This window comes from Carassius auratus, chromosome 43 (assembly GCF_003368295.1).
Source record: "Carassius auratus strain Wakin chromosome 43, ASM336829v1, whole genome shotgun sequence".
NCBI classification, from domain to species: domain Eukaryota; kingdom Metazoa; phylum Chordata; class Actinopteri; order Cypriniformes; family Cyprinidae; genus Carassius; species Carassius auratus.
The window spans coordinates 7,077,807-7,105,712 of NC_039285.1; the positions used below are offsets into that span (position 1 = coordinate 7,077,807).

Consider the following 27,906-nt stretch of genomic DNA (forward strand, 5'->3'; position numbering starts at 1 on the left):
TCTGGTAATTGCGCAGTTCATTCTCATTTTATAATTTCAGACAGTTTTGTAATATTTGTCTCCCCAATATTTCTCTTATGTCACTATGGAAACACAGTAATAATACTTTAATTAGAAGGGTTATATTATCCTATTAATATTTTGCTTACATCTCCATTGTAATTTTTTTTTTTTTTTGCTATTTTATAAAGAAAAAGCCAGAGGCAAAACAATAACAATTACATTTTAAACAATATTTCAAGTTTAATTTATGAGATTTGTATTTTGAATCAAATTTTTCTCTGTAAAAGGCAAAAAGTTGATCATACTTATTGCAAAGTTAAGGATTCATTAGTTTGAATATACATTAAACCAAAAACTATCATAAAATCTTAGTTGATAATTCAGTATACTTTATTTTTGACAAAACATGCCATGTTTCGGTAATGACAGTAATGCTTCGGTAGCGTCCACATCACATTACAGAATTTTAACTTGCATACTAAAATACTGCACTAAAATATTGTTTATTTTCCCCAGTTATGAGGATGGAATAACTCCCAAAAAAGTGTAGTGTTCGGTAGTGTTACACACAGATTTTTCAGACTTTTGAACACATTTGCCTCTTTTAAAATGATGGGGCCCGAAAGGGACACATAAATATTTCCTGATCATAAATGTAGGGGTGTAATTAATTTTAAATTTCAGCCAATGGACTAAAACATGCACTGTTTTGGTAGTGACAAAAACTTTTTTTTAAACATAACGTTTCATAATTTACAAAAAATATATAAAATAAACATTTTTCTTGATATGGGCTTTTTAAAATAATTAAAAAGATATTTTTAAAAACAACCATGGAAAAAAAAATACAAAAATAATCTTAATTATTTCTCCAGCAGATCTTACAAATTCTGAAGAATGGCCCATATAGAGTTCTCTCTCTCTCTCTCTCTCTCTCTCTCTCTCTCTCTCTCTCATCCCTTCTTGAAGATGGACTGCTTTTCTTTGGATGTTGAAATACAGTACATGGACATGGACCTCTGGCCCTAAAACATAACATTATTTGTGTTGGTGTTTATACATAATTATGATAAGAACATACCTTGCCATCTTCTTAAAGTCATGCATCAAATCATGAAGAGCAGTAACATGTTTAAGCTCTTAAATGTGGAGAGTTCGTCACATAAAGCTCTCTATCAACCACCACAGGCATCTCTAGATGTAGGTCATTTAAAAAACAATTAATAAAAAAAAGACTAAAATATTACATAAACATGGCATTAAGGATGTAACAGAACTGAATGTAAGACTGAGAGCATTTACGCTTTCCCATCTGAAAGGATCGCTTACTTGGATCATCAGTAACTGACGGTCTTTGCAAAACTTCCGCCGTTGAGCATTTGGCTTGATTTGAAAGGACTTAATTAGTGTTTCTGTAATTTAGTGCCTATTCATTATGTTGTATCAATTTATAAATGAACCCTTATGTCAATTTTCAGGTGAGAATCGTGAGAGCCGTTGGGTAACTATAGTAACAGATTTGAATTTTCATACCAGCATTAGACAGAAGAGAGCGCCAATTCTCTCTTATTTCACAACTCAACCGATGACGGGTCCACTGGGGGGCCTCAGTTAACCCCCTCGGATACCATAGTGCAGTATATATTAAAATATGTCATTAAAATTTAAGCCAACAATTTTACCAATTAATATGCTAAATATATTTGCACATATAATATAATAATAATAATAATATATATACATATTTAAATAAATTGATACATTTTATTTTGTTCTCAGGAACTCCACAAGTAAACAAAACTAATAATTAATCAAATCCCCTCATCAGATGTCAGTGGGTCTTAACATTTGGATTGGCTAATTATGGGTTTTTGCTAATGCATTTATTAAAAAGTTCTAGTTGAGCGAAAAGTTTTAAGTAATGTCAGATCAAATGCAAGCAATATCCAGTTGTGTGCAAAGTTCCCGCAATGTGTCCTTTATATATAATGCATTAATGGACTGAAGTGAATCCAGCTTCTACATCTCATTCAAATAACCAGGTTTTTACATATTTTCTGAAATGATGAGGAACATAAACCACAGGTCCCAAATTAAACTCTATGCATCATTTGGTTTAATATATGAACTAAGAAAATTCAAAATACATGAATACTACAGATAATAAGGACTATAGCAACAAAGTATAGATTGACTTGAACATTATATAAGTTGTACTAATCATTGCAAAACTTTTAATAATTTTTATAATTTAAAGAAAAACACAAAACCTAAATCAACTTTAAATACTTTTATTATCTTGATAGAACATTTCATAATCCGCTTATAACATTCACAGCATTGTACACCTTGACCCATCTAATTAGAATAAAAACACAAGCGTCTAAAGATTTGAGTTTTGTTTGTGATACTCAAAAGAAATAGAAACCTCCTCTCCAGAATTCTAATATACATACAAAAGTACAAGAATAAGAAAAATACTTTCAATATTTTACACATATATAAAATGCTCTTTTTTATAAAAAGGGCTCCTAGTGTACAAAAGTGGCCGTCATTTCATTTTTCTATTTATACATATACATTGACATACGCACAAAAAAAATAATGCTCATGTGGTATTATTGGTGCTCCAGTTGTGTGCTGCTCTATGTAGTTTACGTGCCATCACTTATTTTTCTTAAAACCCAGCGCTTTTCATTTACTCCCTCCATCTAGAGTATACCAATAAAACCTATTAATTAAATATAGTCAACAAAGCGACAGTTCACGCTTCTCCAGATATCTCTTGCTATACGTTTGTCCTTGCTGTCTGCTTGTAACAATGTTGCTGTGAAAACCCGAGGCAACGAGTCACTGTCAGCTGTGCACAGGTTACGTCTAGACCAGTTCAAGTAAACTACACTCTCTTTCAGATTCAAAGCTACCCTGATAGATGTCAGTTTTGTGGCGAAGTAACACCTCATTGGTTTTGAAGATCGAGTTAAACCAGATAATGATGATAAGGATAAGGATACACCTTCATGATTCACACCTATCAGTTATGGCATGAAAAACTGGCTTCCTGGTTATTTTTACTGGCAACAGCTTCTAACTGAAAATGTTAAACTTGAGATGTCCTTCAAAACATTCGGAATGATTAACAAATATATATTAGTAACATCCCCAAATGTAATCCTGATAAAGGATAATTCGCTCATCAGTACACCTGGAAAAAGCACTGGGATGTTTTAGGCATTTTATGCATTTAAGTCTTTTGTCCATCATGGGCACTTGGTTTGATAGACAGCCTTTAAAGCACTGGATGTCCTGAGGCCGGTATCTCCACAGTCTAAACAAGCGTTCACCTGGAAACCCGTTGCCTGAAAACAGCAATCGGGTCTGTTGGACATTAGAGAAAACAATATTTGGCCCGAGACTGACAGTGTCCACCTCAGTACTGTTTCTGTAAGATTATACTTTAAAATAAGAACGAACACACACATGCACACACCCACCAAGGCTAAGAAAGCCTCACAGCTTTGGCCATCAGGAGAGGACTGCGTGAAAAAGGTCCCAGTGTGCAGAAATCTTGCCTTTCCAAACATGAAAAGGAATTTCCTATTATTTTTTTCTCTTTACAGAAAAACTGAGCACACAGGAGAATGGACAGACTATGAGAGGTCAAGTCTTTCTGAAGTTACGCCGCACTGGTGCCAGATAACTATATAGATTCCTATTTTTCTGGAGGTGGAGAAAAACTATAAACAAAAAGGGGAAAATCGTAAAAAAAAAAAAAGAGCGTGTGCCTGAATGCTTTTTTAAACAATAAAAGGCAAAATTCAAACCTGTTTATAAACCTGAAAAGGATAGTTAACCCAAAACTGAAAATTCCATTACTCCCCTCATGTTGTTCCAAACCTGTTCAACTTTCTTTCCTCTGAAGAACATACAAGATGACGTTTTGAGAAAAGTCTGTTTTCAGTTAACTCAAATGGTAAGCAAACTATTGGGTTACCAAAAATCTTCAAATATCTTCTTTTGTGTTCCACAGAAGACGAAGTCAAATAGGTTTGGAATAACATGACTGTGAGTGAATTTCCACGAATTTACTTTTTCGGGTGAATTCCACTTTTAATGCAACATTAGACAGCAGATTAACCCAAAAAGAGGTTTCAATTTCCTTGGAACTTAGCTTTTTTTGACAGAGATAATGAATGTCAATATTAAGCCAACTTGGAAGTGTTAAAAATATCTTTTGAACAAACAGTGAGAGAGAATACAATCATCTTTAAATGTTGCCGTATTGGGGATGATCTTAACACTACACTTCACGTCTCATACTGCACATTTTTGAGACATTAAAAAAAGTGATCTATAAACACTTTGAATTGATGACTTGATTGCAAATACCAACACTTTAAAATAATCATGTAGAGCACATTTTGGTAGACATTTTCAGTAACAGAAACTACGATCAGCGTCAGAATGAGATGCGATGAGCAAACAAACATAATCAACACTGATCAGATCTGGTTTAACACTTGTATTTTCCTCCTCCTCCTCCTCCTCCTCCTCATCATCTTCCATCATCATCAATGCAAGATGCGTCCTTAAAAGCGAGATGAATCCAAAACAAGACACGCATCATTTCCACATGTGATTTGTTCATCTCTCGAATCCTCGGAGGTGCAAGTGATAACGTCAGGCACCCCAGTGGTAGCTAGCACACTTCTGATCGACTGTCCTCGGAGTCAATACAAATGAATACGGCCGATTTGTCCCAAAAGGAGAAAAAACAACTAAGGCGAGAGGAGTAGAGAGCCATAAGGCACTTCCATACAGTGACAGCCACATGCCCTCACACACGGGCTAGATTGTGCAACCAGTGTGATCTGGGCCAAAGGTCCTCATTCACAGGAAAGATCATGAATTGGTTGTTGTTTGTGACAGTAATGGGTGAAAAACAATAGCTGATAATATAATAGTTCCTTCATTTTCTTATAAATGTGCATAAAGGCTAAACTGTGGTGTAAAAACCTACTGTAGCTCACAACGTAATAAAGTTGCCGTCCTCTCTCATGCTTTCTTGACTACTGCTCATCTTGGTGGGGCTGCCGTTGTGTGTAGGTGTAGTCAGGGAGCTTAAAGAACTGCTACTGGGCAAAGAAACACTTTGTGGGAGGGGCCTGTGTGCAAATGAACCCGACGACAGGGTGTTAGCATGGCTGCCACTGCCATTAGTCATACGGTGTGGCGTGTACGTCAACAGGTTGTCGTTCTCGATGATGAGGTCCGTATCATCGTCACTGTCGCCCTCAGCCACACTGTTGCTGTTGCTGTATTGGCTGGCGTTCTGTGAGGCGGGACTGGGGGCGGAGTCATGTGAGAGGGCGGAGCCTACCGAGCCAGCCGAACTGTTGCCAGCAGACGTTTTACTCGCACGGTGCATTGTGTTGTTGCGCTGATTGGCGGGTTTCACGGTCACGATGAGGTTGTGGCTGTTCGCCACCATCATGTCGGTGACCTGATCCAGTGATTTACCTGCCACATCGATACCGTTCACCTCCAGAATCTCGTCGTTGACTGCCAGCAATCCTGTGCTCTCTGCTAATCCTCCTTTCACGAGGCGAGAGATGAAGATGCCGGGAACTTTCTCCACCCCTTGGGGAGTGACGCGGACGCTGACGCCATCACGAATGTAAAAGCCGAGGGGTTTGTTGGTGCCATGCTTGTGCAGACGGACACGGAGGTGCGTATCGGGTAAGATGTCCACATCTATGATAGAAGAGATCTGCCGGAAATCCTGCGGAAGGCCGATGAGCAGCGATGGTTTGGACCTCTGCTTTGGTTGATGCAGACCAGCTAGGCCCTTTTTTCTTCTCTGAAGAGAGCCTGTTGGAAAGGGCATGGAGTCATCTACATCTGAAGAGAGAGAGAGAGAAACTTGTTATTTATAAAGAGAGAGATAGAGAGAAAAACCAGTTATTTGTCTGCAGCATAATTACATTGAAACTAGTCAAAGAAAAGAGTACAAAACTAAAAACCACTGATATTACAAATACATGCACATTAGCAGTCATAGGTTCGGAATTATTAAGTTTATACAACATTTCTGAATGAAGTTCACCAAGGCCAGCATTTATTTGATCAAAATTAATGTTATTTTTAAAATAACAGTAGAACTGGTTTAGATTTTAAATAACCGTTTTATATTTGAATATATTTTAAGATGTAATTTATTCCTGTGATGGCAAAGCTGAATTTTTATCAGCTACTACTCTACTCTTCAGTGTCACAGGTTTAAAACATTTCTTACTAATCTCACTGTTCAAAATAGTTTTGCTGCTTAGTATTTTGGTGGAAACCATGATCTATTTTTTTCAGGAATCTTCAGAAAAAATTATTCTTATTCTCTTACAAGAAATTTCACAAGAACAGCATTTATTTGAAATAGAAATCTTTTGTAACATTATTGTAATGTCTTTACTGTCACTTTTGATTAATCGAATGACTTATTCCTGAAAAAAAAGTAAAAATTTTCTTCAAATAAAAACTTACAGGTCCCAAATGCTTTTGAACTGTAGTATATAAACCCCCAATACATTAATTACATTCTAGTCACAAAGCACCTCTCTATGTGATTCACCATCTATCACGGTGACCTCATTTATAAAACTGATTTCAATTTTGTTTTATTCAATTTTAGATTTATTATTTTCAATGTTCCCTGAAAGAATTAAATATGACATTGACTGCTAAATGTTCATATTGAGCAATAAAGATTGTAAAAAAACAGAAGAGACCCCATCCTAATAAAAACCGAGAGGCAGGGATGGATGGATGAACAAACAAGGATAGTTATAAATCTGTCCAAGGCACTTGCAATAGGTCAAGAGTCACAAGACTGAATCAGATTAAAAGGCAGATTAATCAAAGCCTCTCTCACAGCACATTATATTCACTGTTCAGAAGATCCAAACAATCACGGCGGATATGTCAGACTAGAAAAAGGAAAAAACAAGACTCGTTTTAGCCGATGAGCAGGTAACAGAGAGCCCTCCTGACTGGAATCTGGTAGGAGGTAACATGCGTCAGCAGGGAGAATGTTTTTTGGTTATTTTTAAACAGCGGCAAGGTTTTCGAGCGTGGGTCTTTGCAGAGAAGTCTTTTTGTGATTATGAGAGCACAGCCTGCTGGGAGTAGAAATAGCAGGAAGTCATCAACACCTTCCCCTCAGTCTGCTGACTAACATTAAACTGTGTACGTGTTTTCTGCAGTGTGCGCATTTAGTTCTACAGCTTAATAATTAACCTTCTAGATTTTTACGTTTTCAGAAGATTTCAAGTGTTTGCCAGGACATACAGTAGTTATGTGGTTAAGGTTGCTACGCAGATGCTAGGTGGTTCATTAGTGGTCCAAGTCAAAAGAGCTCAACAGCAAGTCTGTATACGTGTTTATCCAAGTTGCAAATTCAATTTATGGGTTTTCAAGTGAACAAAATCATCACATTCCTGGAAAACTGATGTAAAATAGAAATGAAGCTGGCTTTTTTGCCATATGAAAGAATTAAATAAATAAAAATAAAATACATAAAACAAATTTTTGTGGTTTATAGCTAACACACAAAATGCAAGAAGTGTATCACCTTAAGTGATCATACATCTTATGCTTTTTTTATGCAATATCCTAAAAATATGTATAGAAATGTGAGTATGGCAATGTTATTTTAATATTATTTATGTACTATTATAGTTTTTATTTTTACTCAGATTATATTAATATTTTCTGTTGTCATATGCTTTTTGTTGTTTATATAATTTTTTATTTCTTTTTAAATGTATGTTATTTATTTTTATTTAAGTTTCAGTAATTTTCATCCATAACATTTTACGTCAGTTAGATGAACATTTTTGTAGTTTTTCATCTTATATTTTATTTCAGCTTTATTTCAAAGAACAAAAACGATTTTGGGTGCTTTTGTTTTAGTTTTAATTGTTTTAATTTATTTGCTAATGCGATATGTCACGGTAATGAATATGCACTATATTGTTATCGTGGGCACTTCTAAATACTGTGAATGATTATATAATTACAAATTATTCCGAATTTGAAATGCATTTTAAGAATACTATTCCCATCATCTGGTCAAAATGCACAACACTGCTGTATGCTGCTTAAAAGACGCGTGTGCTGCTAAATATGGCTTAAGTCCCTTCCACTACAAATTTTCCACTCTTTATTTTCATCACTCATAAATCCAATCACTTAAAGTAATAGCACATCTTCAGCAAGCCACAAAATCTGCAGCACAAACTGTGTACAAAGTTTGTCTTAATAGCAATGCAAACCTTGACAGAACATCATGCATACAGTTTCTCACAATCTCCAACATTTTACAGGACATTTCTTGGTTCAACAGTATTTCAAACAATCTGTGCCAGCTGAAAGAAAAAGGCACAGCATGCAACTCAAAAGGAGATCACATGATGGGGATTATATTAATTAGTCTGACTACCCAGGTTTTTCTTAAAATCCACAAACAGTAGATTACAAGCTCACATCTAATTAATTGCCATCAGGCCCCAGGAGCCTGCATGTGGACGGGGTGAAGGGTGGAGAACTCTGACCCCTGTGCTCATGTGGAGGGATATGTTGAGCAGAAGAAGACACATTAGAGAAGGCAAAAACAATAGAGATGCACAAACCATTGTCTGTGTTTGTGTGACATCATATTTGATCTGCATAAATGTGTAAATATTTATCCAGAGAGCATTGTCCATTGCATGTGACTGCATAAGTGTGGGTGTGCTTATAAAGAACAAACATAGCTTATATAGTATGCACCACACAGTGCCTCTCTCCCTGTCGCACTACATTAGTCTGGTGTCTGGACCCCCACAGAGATCAGGACAGCGTCTCTTATTAAACCTGCTCACGGGCTGGAGAGCGAGACGGGGTACCCAGGGAGGGTGAGTGGGAGGCAGAGCGGGATCCTGGAAGACAGGCGGGTCAGAGATGGGCATAATGGGCTAGCCTGAGGCTTTACAGCAGGTCCAACAACCCTCCCTGCCCCTGAAATGCGCATTCTGTTTCAAGACATACAGCTTAAGTGCTAGTTGTCGTGGGTGGTGCATGTACATGAGGTGAGGGAACTGTATCTCATAACTATTACTAATTAGTGAAATGACGTGATGTATTGCTTCGAGATCAGAAGCTAATGCATTGAGCTCTTAAGGATGATTAAGAGACACCATCCCCTTAGCAATCTCTCTCCCACACACATATTCACAGACAAAATGTCCAAGGCTCTTGACCGCTACTAAAATGTTCATAAATGCAAAAGCAACAACAACATTTTTTTTTCGACAATTAACGTTCTAGACAGTCAGCACAAGCTTGTGTGTTCATATGTGGTTTGTGTGCATCTGTTATCACCTTGTGTGCTGGGGTTAGTTATGAACACATTAAGAGCAGTGATGTCCAATTCATAAACAAGTGACTTATGAATCAGTTATTTTTAATGAGTTAGTCAAAAAGATTAATGAAAGTCTCAAACTTGTATAGCAGTTTGAATCAGACTCGCTCAGTTACTAAATATAGTTCAAATCCACTTCTTGGGGTACAACTAACTAGCAAATAATTTTATTTTTCAATTGTTATTTGTTTTTTTTATTCAGTTCAGAATTAACATGGATCAATCAATTATAATTATAAATGCATGCTTGTTTGCATTGTATTTGCAATGTAATAAATGTATTTAAATGTATTTAAATATTTCACAAAAATAAAAAATATATACATAGTAAATATAAAAATATATAATATAAAATAGAATTTAAAAATAGAACTACAAAATATAATGTCACTACAATAACAAAACAATCAAATAGGAACTCATCCACTTCTGAATAACCATTTTTAGTTATTTTGTCAACTAAAATCTTAAATATTTGTGGTAATTTTTTTTATTCTGCAGCTTTGATGTCTATATGTAGAGACTGAGTCTACGTTTACACAACAACACGTTTTTAAAGTCACACATATACACGACAATGTGTTCAAAATTATTTGCGTTTACGGCCATATCACATATCGGGCGAAAACGGCCAAAAAAGCTTTATTATGTATACCAGGCCAGTAGTTGGTGCTGTCACCTATTTAGTAAACAGTACTTGTAGGGAAGTGACGATTATATGACGTATATGATGTGTCTCCGCTATTGGTTGTAATATTGGTGAAGTAAATCCACACTTTGCTGAAGAAGTGTTAGCAAACATAACCATGTACTCCTGCCATTTGTGTGTATGTTTGTTCGCACTTGCCTTTAAAATCAACACGTACTGCGCATGTCTACATACCTAACATGTATTACGCATGTGCGTGATGTCACTTACCCACTAGTCATTTCTTAACATAAACCTGTTTCCAAAGCAACCTCACATTACTTTGATACTACTGTATGTATAGATTTAGTTGGGTTCAGACTGTGATGCATTTTCAGCTCGGAGTTGGACGACTATAATAGCATTACTGAAACATTTATCAGATCATGCTAGTCTGAGGGAGAAAGTAGCTAGTATTTCCAATAACCACGTGCAATTTAGACAAAGGAGACAAAGACATTTCCTTCAGCTTTTCTCTCACGCAATCCCGGAAAAAAAAAAAAGTGTGTGTCTTATTTAGAATCTAAACCATAGTGGTAGAATGGTGCAGCATTAAACCAGAACCCAAACAACAGACTGCAGCAAAAGTTGTTCACAAACACTGACTCACCTGAAAAATACAATAAAAGCATCAAAACTCTTGCCAGGTGTCTGAGGCCTGCGGGCACAGACTGAGCAGAGCTTTGTGAACATTGCTCTCTGGATTACAAAGATACAGAGACTTAAGAGACTTCCTTAGACGCAGAAACATCTGTGTCTGCGGACGACACACTTAGTATTTAGATACCCTTTATGCCTGAAGTTCTCAGTAAAGTGTCTTAGTAAAGTAAAATATTATAGGTTAATAATTTTAAATATGGGCATGTTAAAGTATATTTTATACTGACTCATTAATAATGCTCCTGATTCAGAGTTCATGACAATATACTGTATGGCGTCAATAGGACATTCATGTAAAGAAAACAACATTGAGGTACAGTTGAGGAACTGTTCAACAAAACCTCAATTCTTCTCAAACCACTATTAGAATCATTATTTCCTCTCCAGTTCCGTGGTGAAGAATATTATTGTAGGACAGGCTAGCTTATTGACTTACTGATACTACAGTACGTCTGGGCAGTGTGTTATGCTAGTGTAGAGGAGCTTATTTACCCAGCATTAACACCTAATAATGTTGTGTTATGGCAAGGCTGGACAGCTTATTGACTGTGAGCCTGCACAGCACATTGGTAAGTTATTAGCAGAGCCATATATCATGCTGACTGTGGAGCCAGTGTCTCTCACCAGCACAGAATGGCTGCTGTGTCTGACAAGGTGCTGATGTGATACTAGCCCTGTGGAGAGACAATGAATCTAATATGAGCAAAATTCCATGTAATTCGTTCGACGTGTGTTATCCCAATAAAGACACGCATTTTTATCTTTATGCAAATTTATAGTGGTCAATTGTTTCAAATTTTAAACAAAGTAATCATGTCAATTAACTGACTCATTAATTAAATCCTAGTTATATATTCATGTAACATATTAATATTAAATGAGCTTCATGATTTAATATTAATATATTCAATTCATATATTCATTCGGATTCATATATGCTTGAATGTAAAAAAAAAAAAAAAATCTATACGAACACTGATACACAAACAGGTACAAACACGAATCACAGTTTATATAAAATGTTTATTTACTACATTACTAAATTATTGCATATATTTAATATATAAATGATTAATATGCCAATTAATTAAATGAAGTAAATTTAATGCTACTTAATACAATTAATTAAATTATTATTATTAGTGTATATATATATACAGTATTGTTCAAAATAATAGCAGTACAATGTGACTAACCAGAATAATCAAGGTTTTTAGTATATTTTTTATTGCTACATGGCAAACAAGTTACCAGTAGGTTCAGTAGATTGTCAGAAAACAAACAAGACCCAGCATTCATGATATGCACGCTCTTAAGGCTGTGCAATTGGGCAATTAGTTGAAAGGGGTGTGTTCAAAAAAATAGCAGTGTCTACCTTTGACTGTACAAACTCAAAACTATTTTGTACAAACATTTTTTTTTTCTGGGATTTAGCAATCCTGTGAATCACTAAACTAATATTTAGTTGTATGACCACAGTTTTTTAAAACTGCTTGACATCTGTGTGGCATGGAGTCAACCAACTTGTGGCACCTCTCAGCTGTTATTCCACTCCATGATTCTTTAACAACATTCCACAATTCATTCACATTTCTTGGTTTTGCTTCAGAAACAGCATTTTTGATATCACCCCACAAGTTCTCAATTGGATTAAGGTCTGGAGATTGGGCTGGCCACTCCATAACATTAATTTTGTTGGTTTGGAACCAAGACTTTGCCCGTTTACTAGTGTGTTTTGGGTCATTGTCTTGTTGAAACAACCATTTCAAGGGCATGTCCTCTTCAGCATAGGGCAACATGACCTCTTCAAGTATTTTAACATATGCAAACTGATCCATGATCCCTGGTATGCGATAAATAGGCCCAACACCATATTAGGAGAAACATGCCCATATCATGATGCTTGCACCTCCATGCTTCACTGTCTTCACTGTGTACTGTGGCTTGAATTCAGAGTTTGGGGGTCGTCTCACAAACTGCCTGTGGCCCTTGGACCCAAAAAGAACAATTTTACTCTCATCAGTCCACAAAATGTTCCTCCATTTCTCTTTAGGCCAGTTGATGTGTTCTTTGGCAAATTGTAACCTCTTCTGCACATGCCTTTTTTTTAACAGAGGGACTTTGCGGGGGATTCTTGAAAATAGATTAGCTTCACACAGACGTCTTCTAACTGTCACAGTACTTACAGGTAACTCCAGACTGTCTTTGATCATCCTGGAGGTGATCATTGGCTGAGCCTTTGCCATTCTGGTTATTCTTCTATCCATTTTGATGGTTGTCTTCCGTTTTCTTCCACGTCTCTCTGGTTTTGCTCTCCATTTTAAGGCATTTTAGCTGAACAGCCTATCATTTTTTGCACCTCTTTATAGGTTTTCCCCTCTCTAATCAACTTTTTAATCAAAGTACGCTGTTCTTCTGAACAATGTCTTGAACGACCCATTTTCCTCAGCTTTCAAATGCATGTTCAACAAGTGTTGGCTTCATCCTTAAATAGGGGCCACCTGATTCACACCTGTTTCTTCACAAAATTGATGACCTCAGTGATTGAATGCCACGCTGCTATTTTTTTGAACACACCCCTTTCAACTAATTCAACTAATTGCCCAATTGCACAGCCTTAAGAGCGTGCATATCATGAATGCTGGGTCTCATTTGTTTTCTGAGAATCTACTGAACCTACTGGTAACTTGTTTGCCACGTAGCAATAAAAAAATATACGAAAAACCTTGATTATTCTGGTTAGTCACATTGTACTGCTATTATTTTGAACAATACTGTATATATATATATATATATATATATATATATATATATATATATATATATATATATATATATAAATAATATGCATTGTTTGATATATAGATAGTGATTTAATTGATTAGGTTATAAATAAATTATATATTAAATGATCATAATTATAGTAATACTAAAAGATTAAATTGAAAGCCCTAGTCCACTTCACTCTCCCTTTGCCAGAATTATGGACAATGCCGTCTCTGTCCGTCTCTCTGTAGACTGCAGGCAGGTATAAAGCACAGGTGGACAAGCTGGTCAAGAAGAATAAAGCAGGGACAGCTGGGGAGCAGAGAAAAGCAGACACCTGATGCTGTTAGAGGAAGGCTGGTGACACTGCCACATCACCGGTGTGTTCACGTGGATCTCTGTCTGGATCTTATAACCTTCACGGTCTAGTGACTGAAAACTGTCCCTTTCCATTTGTGCTAAAAAGAAAATCTGCATTTTGATTTTGAACTTTTGCTGCTCTGAATATATTTTCAAGTGCTTGTAGTACAGTAGATGAGTAGCTGCTTCATAAATAAGCTAAGCGCTAAGTACAGCACACTAACAGATAACAAAAGCAGACTCAACACACAAACTTCTGTGTACTGACACTTCTGCAATGCAGCATTGTTCTTATGAGGGCACTGTGAGGACTATGACCTGTTAATACGGGCACTGAAATTAATATGCTCCTCTCACCAGTGTGAAAAAGGCCTAATGTTATAACCGACTGTGAATCTTAGATGTAGGATGCTTGTCTAGTTCTGCATCTGTCCCAAGTACTTCCACCCCGTCTCTCAACAGTCGTGCTTATGGCTTTGTTTGGGTGTGGCTGTCTGGAGTTCACACACACACACACACACACACACACAAATGGTACGAGTGCATGGATCTGACTGTCTGACCTCATCCTCTGTTACCACCATCTGGAGACTAACCCTCAGCCATATGGTCACCACAGCAACGGCAATCCCCACTGCAACACGTGCACAAGAGTTTAAGATCCATTCAAACTTTGCACTGAGCCACTACAGACACAACCACACTTGCACATTCAGAATGTGTTTTTGGTCTCAAATAATGACAAAAACTATTATTAATAAACCATCTGGTTAGATTAGAAAATAATGGTAGTAATAGTAGCTACGACATCACAAATGTACTCATCAGGCAAATTAAGTCTCATAAAAACTACAGTTCGAAAGTTTGGGCTCAGTAAGATTTTTTTAAACTGTCGTCTATATATAACACTTATATTGTGAAATATTATTACAATTCTTAATAACTGAATAGATTACAAATGTAATTTATTGCCATGTTGGCAAAACTGAATTTTCAGCAGCGATTACACCAACCTTGAGTGTCACATGATCCTTCAAATATTCTAATGTGCTGATTTGGTGCTCAAGAGACACTTATTATTATTTATTATTATTATCGAAAAAAGTTGTGCTGCTTAATAATTTTTGCAGAAACCGCAATATATTTTTGTCAGGATTCTTCGATTAATAAAAAGTTATGCAAAAATGATGCAACTTTACTGTCACTTTTGATCGTCTTAATGAGATCTTGATGAAATTTTTATTTTTTTTCAAAAAAATCTAAAAGAAAAATAATCTTACTAACAACTGGTTATTATATCTTTACTTTTGAATGGTAGTGTATCCTGAAATAAAGTGTTTCGATCGTGTCTGTGCGATGTACCTGTGCTCTGATCAGTCAATAATGAATATGGGACTAATGGTTTTTTTTCTTTTGGGATTACTTCATGTGCTGATGAGAGCTGGTTGCTAATCCCAAATGATTAGAACACACACACAGACACACACACACGCTTTTATACACACAAACTTGACAAGTGTTTATACATCTTGGGAGCTGACCGTATTAAAGGGATAGTTCTCACACAATACACAATATGTTTTTGTTTTTTGGTTGGTCATATTTTGAGTTTTTCACCATCTGTTCCCATTGACTTTTGCGGCACGGAAAACAGCAGTATGTTCTCCTTATAGAAGACCGAACACCTTATAGGTTTGGACCAACATGACAGTGACTAAACGATGATGACATTGTTCAATGTTCAATTTTTTTTGTGAACCTATCCTGGTGACGTGGTAAATGTACACTCTTTCTTTACTATATAACCAGAAATATAAGACTACAGATCTAAACATACACAGATCTATCTGAATTCTAAGGCTTGCCTCCATGCTTTTGTGTTGCTACTCCTACTGAGTGAAATGAAGTTCTCCCAATTAAACAGACTTCCTCCTACAGTATGTGCACTTCCTCCTTGAGGTGATGAGGAAATACAGATCCTTCCAAGTTCCTGTGCTATTTATGAGATCACACTGACATAGAATAATCCTCTTCTCATTTCATATGTTCGCCTGAACCCATTCTAGTGTGATGCACAGCACTGCTCAGTGCCGTTGAATGGAAAGAATGATAAACAGCTATTCCCAGCACCCCCGCTGACTATAGAGGAACTATACGAACAGCGTGCATTCTCTAAATAATCCGCAGGTCGAGCAAGCATTCTTTTTATTTTGCACTCAAAAGGCAGCACACACCCTTATGTTTAACACATTTTTGTGCATGCTTTTGCTTTTTAACATAATGCATATTTATCTGAGAATACGGAATGCCCTTCTGTCATCAATTTTCGTGTCTCACAAATGGCCCTATAAATAAATGTAAAAACAACGTGTCACACAGGGAGTGGTGAATAAAGGCCACTATCAGAACCAAGTCTTACTTTGTCACAACCAGTTTAGCAAGTATGCAGTTAAAAATGGGAGAAATGTCATCTCGGTCATGGAATCTCCCCGGTGTTTCCCTTGCACGCTGTTCTTCACTACGCAGTACCTTCCAATTGTATGGATTCATGGTGATTGGCCACATGATATGTATGATAGCACACATTATACTGGCTATTGACCTTTTGGCCAACAGTCAAACAGATGTGCACTGAAATATCAAATGTAAACATCAGCGTTATCATCTCTCATGGCTGTATGTGCAGTTTAACAACTTCACATGAAATTCAGATTTGGTTTTTAAAGTTACAGTTCAAAGTGAAAGCTATTTTATTCCTTTTCTTCATATTTTTTTTCTTTCTTCCGTGGAACACAACAGGAAATTTCTGAAGAATACCCTGGCCATGCTTTTCAATATAATGAAAGGGAATGGGACAGTCAAGCTCCAAAAGAGACAAAAAAAAGGTTCCCAAAAAAGGTCTATATGACTTGTGTGCTACATTCCAAGTCTTCTGAAGATATATGATAGCTTTGCAGAAAACGGACCAAAATTAAAGTCAATATTCACTTAGATGCTCAATATATACCAGTTTTGCTTTGTGCATTTATGAGAGATCATGAGAGAAGAAGCAATGATTTATTCACAGAACAGACTTTCTTTACATTACAAAACCGGCTGATTGATTGTCCCAAATCAGACAGATTCAGTTCAAAGTTTTTATAAGAAGTCTCTTATGCTCAAAAAGGCTGCATTTATTTTATCAAAAATATAGCGAAAAAGGTTTTTATTTTAATATATTTAAAAAATGTTATTTATTCCTGTGATGACAGAGCTGTTTTTTTCATGTGATATATATATACATATATACATATATATATACATATATATATATTTGTTTTTTTGGTTTTTTTTTTTGAGGATCCTTTGATGAATACATCATTTAAATAAAACAAACATTGATTTTAAATATATATTTTTTTAAATATAAAAGTCTTTACTGCCAATATATTTCACATATGCTGAATAAAAGTATTTTTCTTTTGACCTCAGAAGACTATAAGGTATAGTGTATAGAATATAATGAATGATTTGCATGGACCATTTTAATTTAATTTCTTTTTCTAATAATCAGTGACATCAATAGTGCAATACATGGATGCAGTATTTTTAAATCATTTGGAAACACGAATCAGACTATCAATAACAATTACATTTTCTCAAAGTTATCCTATCTTCAGAAAACTTGTAATATAGCACACAATTTGTATGGTCTAGTTTTATCAAGCTATTTTGACCTTTTTAAAGCTTGACAGAGCTTTGAAGAGCATCCAAATTTCTCTTTTTGTTTTTCATGGGGAAAAAAAGAAAAAAACATCCAGGTTTGGAACGACACGAGAGTGAGAAAATAAAGACAGAACTTTCACTTGGGTGAACTTCCTTTAAAATGTCCCTACGACAGGAAACAAAGACAATGTGATAAGAATTAAACTGTTAAAAATACAAAACATGTTACAATATCCTTCTTTCCACTTGATCTTTCTTTTGCCTTCCTTTGCTTCCATTCAACTGTCCTTCATGCACTTTTAAAGCAGCACAACCCAAATGGATTATTTTTACTATAACTGTTAGGATGATGTTTCCATAATATCCAAGATGTCAAAACAAAAACAGCATGGAAACAGCGCATGTTACACCGACATTGCCATCCAGATAACCCTGTGTACTATACATAGCATACTCATTAAGCATAGACAAGTGCAGGCACGAGCGCGCACACACACACACACAGAGAGAGAGAGAGAGAGGCCCTAGGGTGCAGAACAGCTGCTGAATCCTCAGATCATTGTGCACAGAATGGGCATGTGGGGAAATATCCTTCCCATTCTTCCACTTCCTGCTAAAACCGGCAATACAACCAATGGGATTTACACCTGCCTGCCACATAAGATCTTCCTCACTTATTAGCTGAGGACATAACGCCAAAAACTCGACTTATTCAACCAAGTTGGTTTAGAAAGGGACATAGAGAAAATTATTTTGCTTCAAGGCGGTTTCAGCCTCTAGACGGTGTCAGTTACTAACAAGACACAGGGTTTCTCTTTAACTCGATATATTCACACACAAATACTCCTCTGTGCTTCCTTGAGGCATGACAGCCGCATTAAACAACATCTCTAGACTCTGGGGTCTCTCTTGAAGTGGCTGTCGTCTTATTAACCATGTGTTCCCAGCGAGGAGAGATAACCTAGAGAGCTACGAGAGTTGAAAAGAAGCCCAGTGGCTTTGTTACACTTCTATTGATCATCTTTTCCATGAGATTTCTCTTGCTGTGTGAAGTCTGCCACATCTTTGATTGGCCTGTATAACATCTTCACAGACACTGCAAGAGTCCAGATGGATTACCCAAAAACTAGACAATTAAATAAATAGAGAAAATTTAGATTATAGCATGTTTTAGCTGGAAAACAACAAACTATGACTTACATTCCAGAAAATATGGCAAATAAAATATAGCATTCTTCATGAAACTCCAAACATTTAAACTAATAACTTCTGTGTGACTATAAATTGCACTTTTGGCAAAGTTTTTTTTTATTTTGTATTTTTTTAACGGCTTTTTTCAGTTTATTTTCCCTGGGAATGGAACCCACAACCATGATGTTGCTAGCGTCATGCTTTAATGTCAATATTGGAAGAGCTCCAAAAATTTAATCCATTTTATCTCTTCACAAAAAATAAATAAAATACACATTTGCAGCCCATCTCACCTCGAATAAAGAAAGAAATATAAAAATGTAGCATGACATTGTTCATAATAATAATAAACCATCTAGTCCACTAATCTACTTGTTTTTTTGTTTGTTTGTTTGTTTGTTTGCATGCATGCCATGCAAACAATAGAGTAATATGTCTGTCCTTGTTCATTTCAATCACTCATCATATCCGTTTATCCATAATCACATGCTTCTTCGCTCATGGCTTGAGATAAACACTTCCTTCAAGCCGCTCAATGAACCTCATCAAAGTATTTGAATAATTTTATGTCAAGAGTGGTGGCAGGGCTCATATTAAATTATTGCAGATTTATAGCAAATTAGATTATATATCGCTGTATATTCTGAATTAAAAAAAAGTATTACAATAACAAAAAAAAATTAGTTTCTCCCCGTTGGCCCCCAAAAGTTGCATGGTTGTGTGTAACTGGTCCCCATCTGTTAGGGAACACCATTATCTGCTGGGATGAATGAGTATGGCCACTCAGTGAGATGAGCTCATACTAAAAGCCAGATCAATCTCTGACTCTGTCTAAAAGCCCCAGTCAGAGATATGCGAATAGGGTCGAGATCTGATTAGGGACCTCTGATAATCCCACCTGCTCACGGGATACATCACATCCTCATGTCAATCAATCTATTCACAACCAGTCCCTTACATTTACAGTTAGCAAAAAACCTCTGTGTTTCTATATGTATTGATTGTATTGTTATGTTTTATTTTTTTATGTATGTTCCTGTTCTCTGTCTATATACATCTTTACGTAAGGGATAATGTACATCCAGCCGGTTGTTATCGCAGAATAACCTCACAGGGTGACCCTGAAGGGGGTTATTCAGCCATAACTACCGGCTGGATGTACATTATCCCACTTATTACACAGATACTTGCTACATAAGTAAATAATTAGACACAAAATATTGATTTGAGGTGAAATATTTCAACGTAAAAAACGTCCTTTAAGATAGCAGTTGCTAGCAAGCATATTTAAGGGACATACAACCTTTAATTACATAAATAATTAAGGTGATAAATTATATTGATTTAAGGTTAATTTTTTTATTTATTTACTAGTTTGTTAGTTATGGCAAAAAGGCAGCAGCTGCATTTGTATGAAACGAGAGTATGACATAGGCTAGTTAAATCACTCTACACATTTAAATGAGTTTTAATATTTCATTAGCTAACCAAACGCAAAGCTTCCACAATTAAAAACTGTTCCTAATAAGATTATAGCACCGACTACAGTGTCTGATTGCAACTGACCAATCAGAATCAAGTATTCAACAGAGCTGTGTAATAATGTTTGTTAACAATGTAAATGTCTATTCTGTGACCTATGATATACTTCATCCTTGCTGAATAAAATAAACTTACTGACCCCAGAGTTCAGTAGTGTGTATCAGTGAATAACTTACATTTTTGCTTCACAAATCTTATCTCACAAATCACATGTTTGGAATGACATGAGGGTAAGAAAATAATGACAGTACTTTGTTTTGGGTAAACTTCCGTTAAATGTCCTTACAAAAGATGTGATAAGAATCAAACATGTTGCAATATCTTTTTTTTTGACTAATTTTTTTTGACTTGATCTTTCTTTTTCCTTCCTTTTCCTTCAGTGTCAGTACATTGTAAATATTATTAGTAGTTTTTACAGGAAAAAAATGCTACTGTAAGATTTTTGTTTTTTTTTTTTACTGTAAAATGCTGTCAAATGTATGTTTAAATAAATACAAGTAGTACATAATATGTCATATACTGTTTTCCATTTCTTCTGATGAACAGAAAAATGAATGAATGAAACTAATTCAAATTTAGAACCATTGATAATCACACCTGGTACTTGCATATTGCTTGTTGTCATTTTTGACATTTATTCAAGGCATTTACATTTTGGGTGAACTATTCCTTGCTATATAAATCATAAACCTATAAACAAAATCTATTTGCAGATATCCATGTTAAATGTTCATCAGCATAGCAGTTCTTCAAGCAGGCGGTGGTTTCTGTTCAATTATGCATGCATTATCATACTGACGCATTTAAAACTACATTCCTAAGAACGTGTCCCGCCAGTTGTTAGTTCCTGTTCTTTATTCCCCTTAGTGACACAAACATGTCAACCATCAGATGTCATAAATGAACATTATCCTACAATTAAGAGCTAATATCCCTCAAACAATGGACTACACAATCAAATCATGTCAGTATCCAGTCTTTTGAATAAACTCACAGTTATGTGGGGTAAGTTAAAGTGAAGCACCAGGCTGTAAAATGAACTGGTGTTATCTGTTAACACTGATCAGAGGGAAGCTTTTGTCACCTAGATGCTTTTATCATGAGGAGGGTGAGAGCTACTGATAAGTAGCTACATTTCTAAAGACTGGAAAATGTGTAGGAGAAAGAGTGAAAGCGAGCTTAGTGATCAAAACAATGAACGACAACAGTAAATGGCAATTGTGGGAACTCTACAGTACAAATCCAAGCCACATTAATTCTAGAAGCAAATACGATGCAAAACCCAGACTTTTAAAACAGTCCCTCATCCACAAGGGCAGGGAGTCAAATCTAGTTGCATGGACTTTCTGGCTCTTATGACTGACTCAGACGGATATATCCAATCTTAAAATGGCAGTGGTTTCACACATTATGGTAATAATCCCGATGCTTGCAATGAAAAGCTGCGCATATTTGGTTGTCTGTTATGTCACCTTTAGTTAGGAATTTACGTTATTCATACACAACCCCATATGTGTAAACAGTAAACAAGCTGAATTAGTATAATGATTAAGAATTCACAATAAATAGTTACAACTAAGATTTTGATTTATCATGTAAGGGTGTGTATGAAGGTACGTTGGTTTAAAACTAAATATGTATCGAGTTTCTCATTACAGAATTACTGTGAACATATAATGAGGTCCATCTGTTATGCAAATTACAGTATGATTACATAATACAGGAGTATTATTGCTGTCTCTTTCCTACACAAATCACATCCATAAGAGGTTGCAGTAGCCAAAGTGATGGAAACCACTGCAGTATCCAGTATGTAAGCACCTTAAGACTTTCTTTCCACATTTTATCTCTTCGTTATGTCTTAAGAGCCTTTACACACACACACTATGACACTCTCCCAGCTAAAACAATTAGTCTGTCCCAAAAGAACCCACTTTTTGTGTCATTAATATCAATGACATTGGTTCCCAAAGTTCCCTTATTTTACATTCTCTACATTTGATGTTGCCATAACGTACGAGTAATATGCTATAGATTTTATTTTTACATTCAGGTGTAAGGTTCACACATGAGGGGCTGCCAAAAACATCTCCAGATTCTTTCAGACAAAGATAGATCATTTCCACCATAACTTAATAAAAAAAAAATAATAAAAAAAAAAGACCACAGAATCTGCACCAGCTGTATTATTTATACACTATACTGTACTCTCTTAAAGTATTTATTAATATTATTTATATTTGGATTGAGCTTTTGTGTGTGTGTGTGTATTTTGAGTTTTAATCATTAAGATTTTTGTGTTAGTCAATTTTTAGTCATGTGCTTTTTTTTTTTTGTTTGATTTTTAATTATTTTAAGTTTTAGTACTGCGACTTAACATAGGAAACAATTTAAATTATTATAATTATTTTAAATAACGACAAAAAATATTTTCAAGTTTCAAATTTTTAAGCTTTATTTAATATTTATACTGTTTGGTAATAAGAGTCTAGTACTTTTCCATCCATGCAACAGATCTTACCATGTTTACATTCCAATAATTCCATAGATTTCCCTTAAAAACCTCTTCAGAAAGATTCCATCTGGCCCTAACTATTATCATCAGCTCTAGGACCTAAGTTGAAACTTGATGTTCAAATGATAAAACTTTCACATGGCTATCAAGCAATTAATCCGATTTAATCCCTTTACTAAATAAAACAGTTCCCTTTTTGAGTCTTTTAAAACTTTGAACAATGGTGCTCAGTTCCTTTCACAGTGGATTAGAGAGAAACAAACAGAACAATGAAATAAAGAAAGAACAATTTGACAGAGAAAAACATTGCTAATAGCATTAGCCAAACATTTCCTCAGTGCTGGAGTTCAGATTTAATAAAACTAATTGAGTCTGACAAGGCATTGAGAGTGATGGAGAAACAGGAAGGGAGAGCGAGAGGGTTGCGGAGATGACAGAAAGAGAATATAGACAAGAAAGGACATCAAGAAAGCGTCAAAGAGGGAGAGGGAGAAAGAAATGAGGGTGTGGGCTCATGACTCCTCCGTACCGCTATCAGACTCAGCACCTCGGGGCTGGCGCAGTGCCACTACAGTCATGAAACAGAGACTGGCACCATCTAACCCTGACGCCCACCCATCATAACATCTCATCACAGCCCATAACGGTCCTCATCCTTGTGCACAGCATCACACTGCTGGAATGACTTTTTATTCCCTCTGGAGTCAAATATTGATAACCACATATGACAGGACAAGATGATGCATCATTTTAATGCCTCTCTCACACATGCATCCGCTATGCCCTTTTCCACATCTGCAAAAAATGCATTTGAACAATTTAGCAATATCAAAATGCCCATATCCTGCTTGGATTTTGTTAAGATGGATGTTAAAGGTGAAGTGTGTGGTTCCTGCACTGCTAGAGCTCCGAACTGCTAAAATAATGTTTCAAACACCTAAACTCCCATGAATGCACCAGCAAAGATGCATTAAATTCATCAAAAGTGACTGTAAAAACATTTACAATGTCAAAAAATAAATGCTGCACAATATTGACAATCCATATCGACATTAATAAGAAATGTTTCTTGAGTACCAAATCAGCATATTAGAATGATTTCCGAAACGTCATGTCATAACAGCTTTGCCATCACCGTAATAAATTACTATTTTTACTGTATTTTTGATCGACTAAATGCAACTTTGGTGACCGTAAGAGACTTGCTTGACTTATTGTCAAAAAGCCTACTGAGTCCAATTCATTCACATTCAGGTGCTCATTGGTTGGACAAAGAGGAAGCCCCTTCTCAAACTCAAACTATACTGTAGGTTCTTGTCATGATCGACCAAACAAACCGATTTTACACACTTTACCTTTAAGCTTCAAAGTTATATCAACCATTTGACCTCGCTGTGATATACATGCAGTGTAGTGATTTACCTCTCCTTTGAATGATGATCCGAAGCAGCGGATTGGCCGAGGACAGTGCTTTGTGGAAGTTGTCATCATTGTTGATTGGAAGTAGATCTCCATGGACGTCAGCATATCCCAGCAGCACATCCACTCCGGGGATCCGGTGAATGGTCTGCAGCAGCTGGTAGAATTCCTGGAAGCCCCCGGCTCCTTTCTTCTTCAGGGCAAACCTGCGGTACTCCGCCTCAAACTGCAAGACAACCACAGTCATGTTAAATGATATCAATAAACACAAGGCTCTTAATGCAGAGCACTTAGCTTTGTAGGTCAATTATGATATCAACAAATCGTGACCCTGTAAAATATGCAAATTTGTTCCATGTCTTTTTTTTTCTACTGAAACTTTGAAAGTGACTTTACACACAGATGCGTCTTTGCGTGAAAAGTCTGTAGACACATTGAGTGCCAGTTCCTCGTACCAACTTCACTTGCTCCTGCAGCTGCAGAGCTGTTTGATGTGCACTTGCAGCTCGGAGGAAGCCATTAAAGAAAAAAAACAGTGAGAAACAAAGTGAGGGTCAATCTAATCAAGTGCTATAGATAAAGGGAAAGATGAGAACAGTGGCATTAAAAAGCTGAGCTTCTCCAGACCACACACACACACACACACACACTGAGCGGATGGTGAATTCATCTCAAGAGCTCAGCTGAACATATTGGACAAAATCTGTCAGATCGCTCAGTTTGTGAGGAGGAACTGCATCCGAAGCAAAGATTTTCTCCAGTATCCATGGAGCAGCATACCATACATATGGGAACGGAGAATACTAGTGAAAATATACACAGAGAGTTTTTTTATTAGAGCCGTGTACCCATTCACAAAAATAATAGCAAAGGCTTTTTTTCTGTGGTAGATAACAAGAATGAAAGATGTTGGTTCTTACAGGCAGCTGGGTTTCATCTGGACATACACGAATGCACAGAAATCTTATAGATGTGTTAATCAGGAACTGTCATTTTGATTTCGATTACATTTTGACGCATTTGATTAAAAGGGTGTTTTCATTCTGCAATCCTGTTTGTTAAAATTAAAAGAGGAAAATTACATTCCCTCTCCTAGTATACATCCTTGGTCTTACTGTGAACAATTAATTGTGCAAGATATTCTTATTAGTCTTTTATCTATTATTAAAATAACAACTTGCTCAGCTGTCATGTGACCACTTTTACAGTCCAATTATTTCTTGATGGATGAAATCAGGTCTTACTCTTTTTTTTCCCTTGTTGAATATCCTGTTTCACTCAGGAATGTGTCACATTACAGAAGTAAAATGTTAATCTGTCAATAGAAGGATTGTCATTTTAGAGATGAAAATAAAATTGCAAATTTTTTTTTCCCCCACACATTGCACAACTTATTTGAATATATGCAGCATCACACTTGAAAACATTAAATCACCTCCCCCTTTTAAACAAGCATCAACACCTTTAAAATAATTATTCTTATTTAATGCAAAAAAAAATTGCTGTTATGTGGGACTACCACAGTCTCCATAGCAATAAAGACAAAAAAAGGCCACACCTGTCATACCACTGAAAACATTGCCTGTCAAGAGAAAAGACATCAGTATGACTTGTCCAACACAAACCTCAAACTACATGATCACCGAAAACGCCATTCATTTGCAATAGTATCCCATCAAGAGTTAAAGAAAAGTAGAAAAGAAAACACTTCCTTCCAATTTCCTCTCAGGAAGAAAAGAGTGTCGCCAAACACATTGCACTGCCGGTTATGAAACCCAAAATCACACACAGGAGGATTCAGGTGATTGAATTAACCAGTTCAGGCAAAAATGATAATATATGATACTATTGCATCCGGACCTGCATGGAACTTCACTTGAATCCTTCTAAACAGCGCTCTTCTGTTTACTGTTCTCCTCTCACATATGCACTGCACACCCAACCTTTCTCAAGAATGGCGGGATAATAAAACATATCCTGCTCTGTTTGGCAGATTGTGGTTGAGGTTTTCCCAATAAGTATACTGGGCACATTGACAACAAACTACTCAAATACATCAGAGACCAACAATCTGTGTCTTTAGTAATAATAGACGCCACGAGAAACCTAATAATATATATGAACTATTTTAAACAGACATCAGTAGTTATGGCTGTCTGCCTGTTAATATTCATCCATGCACCATCAGATGTAATGTACTAAATGGACTGTTTCTTCTCATAAATTAAGCCTTTTTACACATCTGTATTGCCTGGGATGAACAGATTTATAAAAATGACATTTTAATTTAGACAATTGTTGAGTGCTAATTTATACAATAGTGGATCTCAGCAAGGCCAGAGGCTACTAGGGGCCTTAGCAAACCTGGAAAATAATGTAAATTAATATAATTATTTGATATATTTCATACATTTATGTTTTCTGGCAATGCCAAGCTTTAAGCTATTTTATTAGGTAGAAGCTGTGAGCTAAAATATTTTTTAAATCCTTATACTCAAGGATTATTCTTGATCCAGTCTGGCTTTTGGTTTGGCTTCTTTTGGAACCAAATTCACCAACAGATAAGAAATTCACTAACTGGTCAATATTTTTCTGAAACATAAGATATTAAAATATTTATAGAGCAACATCACTGGCAATGCTTCTGTAGCATTGAACATCAATAAGGTTAGCATTACCTGTGGCCTCGTGTTACCTGTATTCCAAACAAATGCACCTTTGCTCATGTTATTGCTTATTAACACCTGCTTACTTCTTGTAATCGAAGAAAACAGTCGAATTATCTTGGGTACAGAAACTGAACCAGCATCTTATGGAGGTTATGTAGCAGGCTACACCGCTGTGCTAATTTGATTAATGCCTCTCAGATGCATCATTATGATCTGATTCTTCCTGGATTGCGGGATTCGGTTTTTTGTTATTAGTATGTAACATGCATAATTGATCAACAAGGCCCCGTCGCCTCAGTGCGCAAGTCTGTTTATCAGTAGAATCCTTCACACTGCACCAGAACCGCGTTTCACATCGCACGGACCGGACAGAGACATGATCCCGTCCGAACGCGCTCGTCTCGCGCCTCGTAGTCTGACACATACAGCACCATCAGCGTTTCTCTCTATGGATGGATTAGTACACAAACCACAACACTGATGCGCCGGATTGAAAACCCTCCAATTACGAACACGCTCCCGAGGAGGGCTGCGTAAACAGCAGTGTTTACATATGCACGCTGTCAAACGCAGTCTAATGCAGTATCTATGGGATTCACTTACTTTGCTCTTCACCTCCACCACACTCTCCTCGTTTTTCAGCGACGTCCTGTGATGCCGTGACATGTTGCGATATATATATATATATTCCCACGGGCTGTATCGCACAAGAGTGCCCCTAGATACAAGAGTCGGCTGCCAGAGATCGTGTGCGCAGCATGAGTTGAAACTGACAGTCGTGATCCGCAGTACTGATTCACAGGCTGGACTGGACTGATTTGTCCAGGTGGTGGGCGGGGCCAGTGGCTTTCTGTAACACTGACGTCAGACGGAACGCCGCTAGAAGGCGTGGTCGTGCGTAGTATCACATGTAAACCTAATGTTTCTTTGAGGG

At 36.4% G+C, this 27,906-nt stretch overlaps 2 protein-coding genes across 5 annotated transcripts in view; both read right to left on the reverse strand.

Annotated features, from left to right (window-relative positions):
- Positions 1-1,514, reverse strand: part of LOC113061585 (translin-associated factor X-interacting protein 1-like) — a 35,110-nt gene extending 33,596 nt beyond the window's left edge. For 3 of the 4 annotated variants that reach the window (XR_003278382.1, XR_003278383.1, XM_026230808.1), the window contains exons 1-2: positions 1,333-1,514; positions 889-1,028 (exon numbers count right to left, since the gene is read on the reverse strand). The gene's annotated coding sequence lies outside the window, so the exon portion shown is untranslated. Of the gene's footprint in view, positions 1-888; positions 1,029-1,084; positions 1,198-1,332 lie in introns of all 4 variants that reach the window. The other variant, XM_026230809.1, reaches the window with a different exon arrangement.
- Positions 1,515-2,278: 764 nt separating this feature from the next.
- On the reverse strand, positions 2,279-27,794 carry LOC113061587 (partitioning defective 6 homolog alpha-like). Its single transcript, XM_026230817.1, has 3 exons — positions 27,576-27,794; positions 24,307-24,529; positions 2,279-5,904 (listed from the first exon to the last, which is right to left on the reverse strand). The coding sequence occupies exons 1-3, from the start codon at positions 27,636-27,638 to the stop codon at positions 5,030-5,032; spliced, it is 1,161 nt and encodes a 386-aa protein (XP_026086602.1). The 5' UTR covers positions 27,639-27,794; the 3' UTR covers positions 2,279-5,029.
- Positions 27,795-27,906: the final 112 nt, after the last annotated feature.

Excerpts from the sequence above, each read along its gene's own strand:
- LOC113061587 (XM_026230817.1), bottom strand. The coding sequence starts at position 27,638 with ATGTCACGGCATCACAGGACGTCGCTGAAAAACGAGGAGAGTGTGGTG. Across the intron at positions 24,530-27,575 it reads TGGTGGAGGTGAAGAGCAAA|TTTGAGGCGGAGTACCGCAG; the intron begins GTAAGTGAATCC and ends GTTGTCTTGCAG. Across the intron at positions 5,905-24,306 it reads GATCATCATTCAAAGGAGAG|ATGTAGATGACTCCATGCCC; the intron begins GTAAATCACTAC and ends CTCTCTCTTCAG.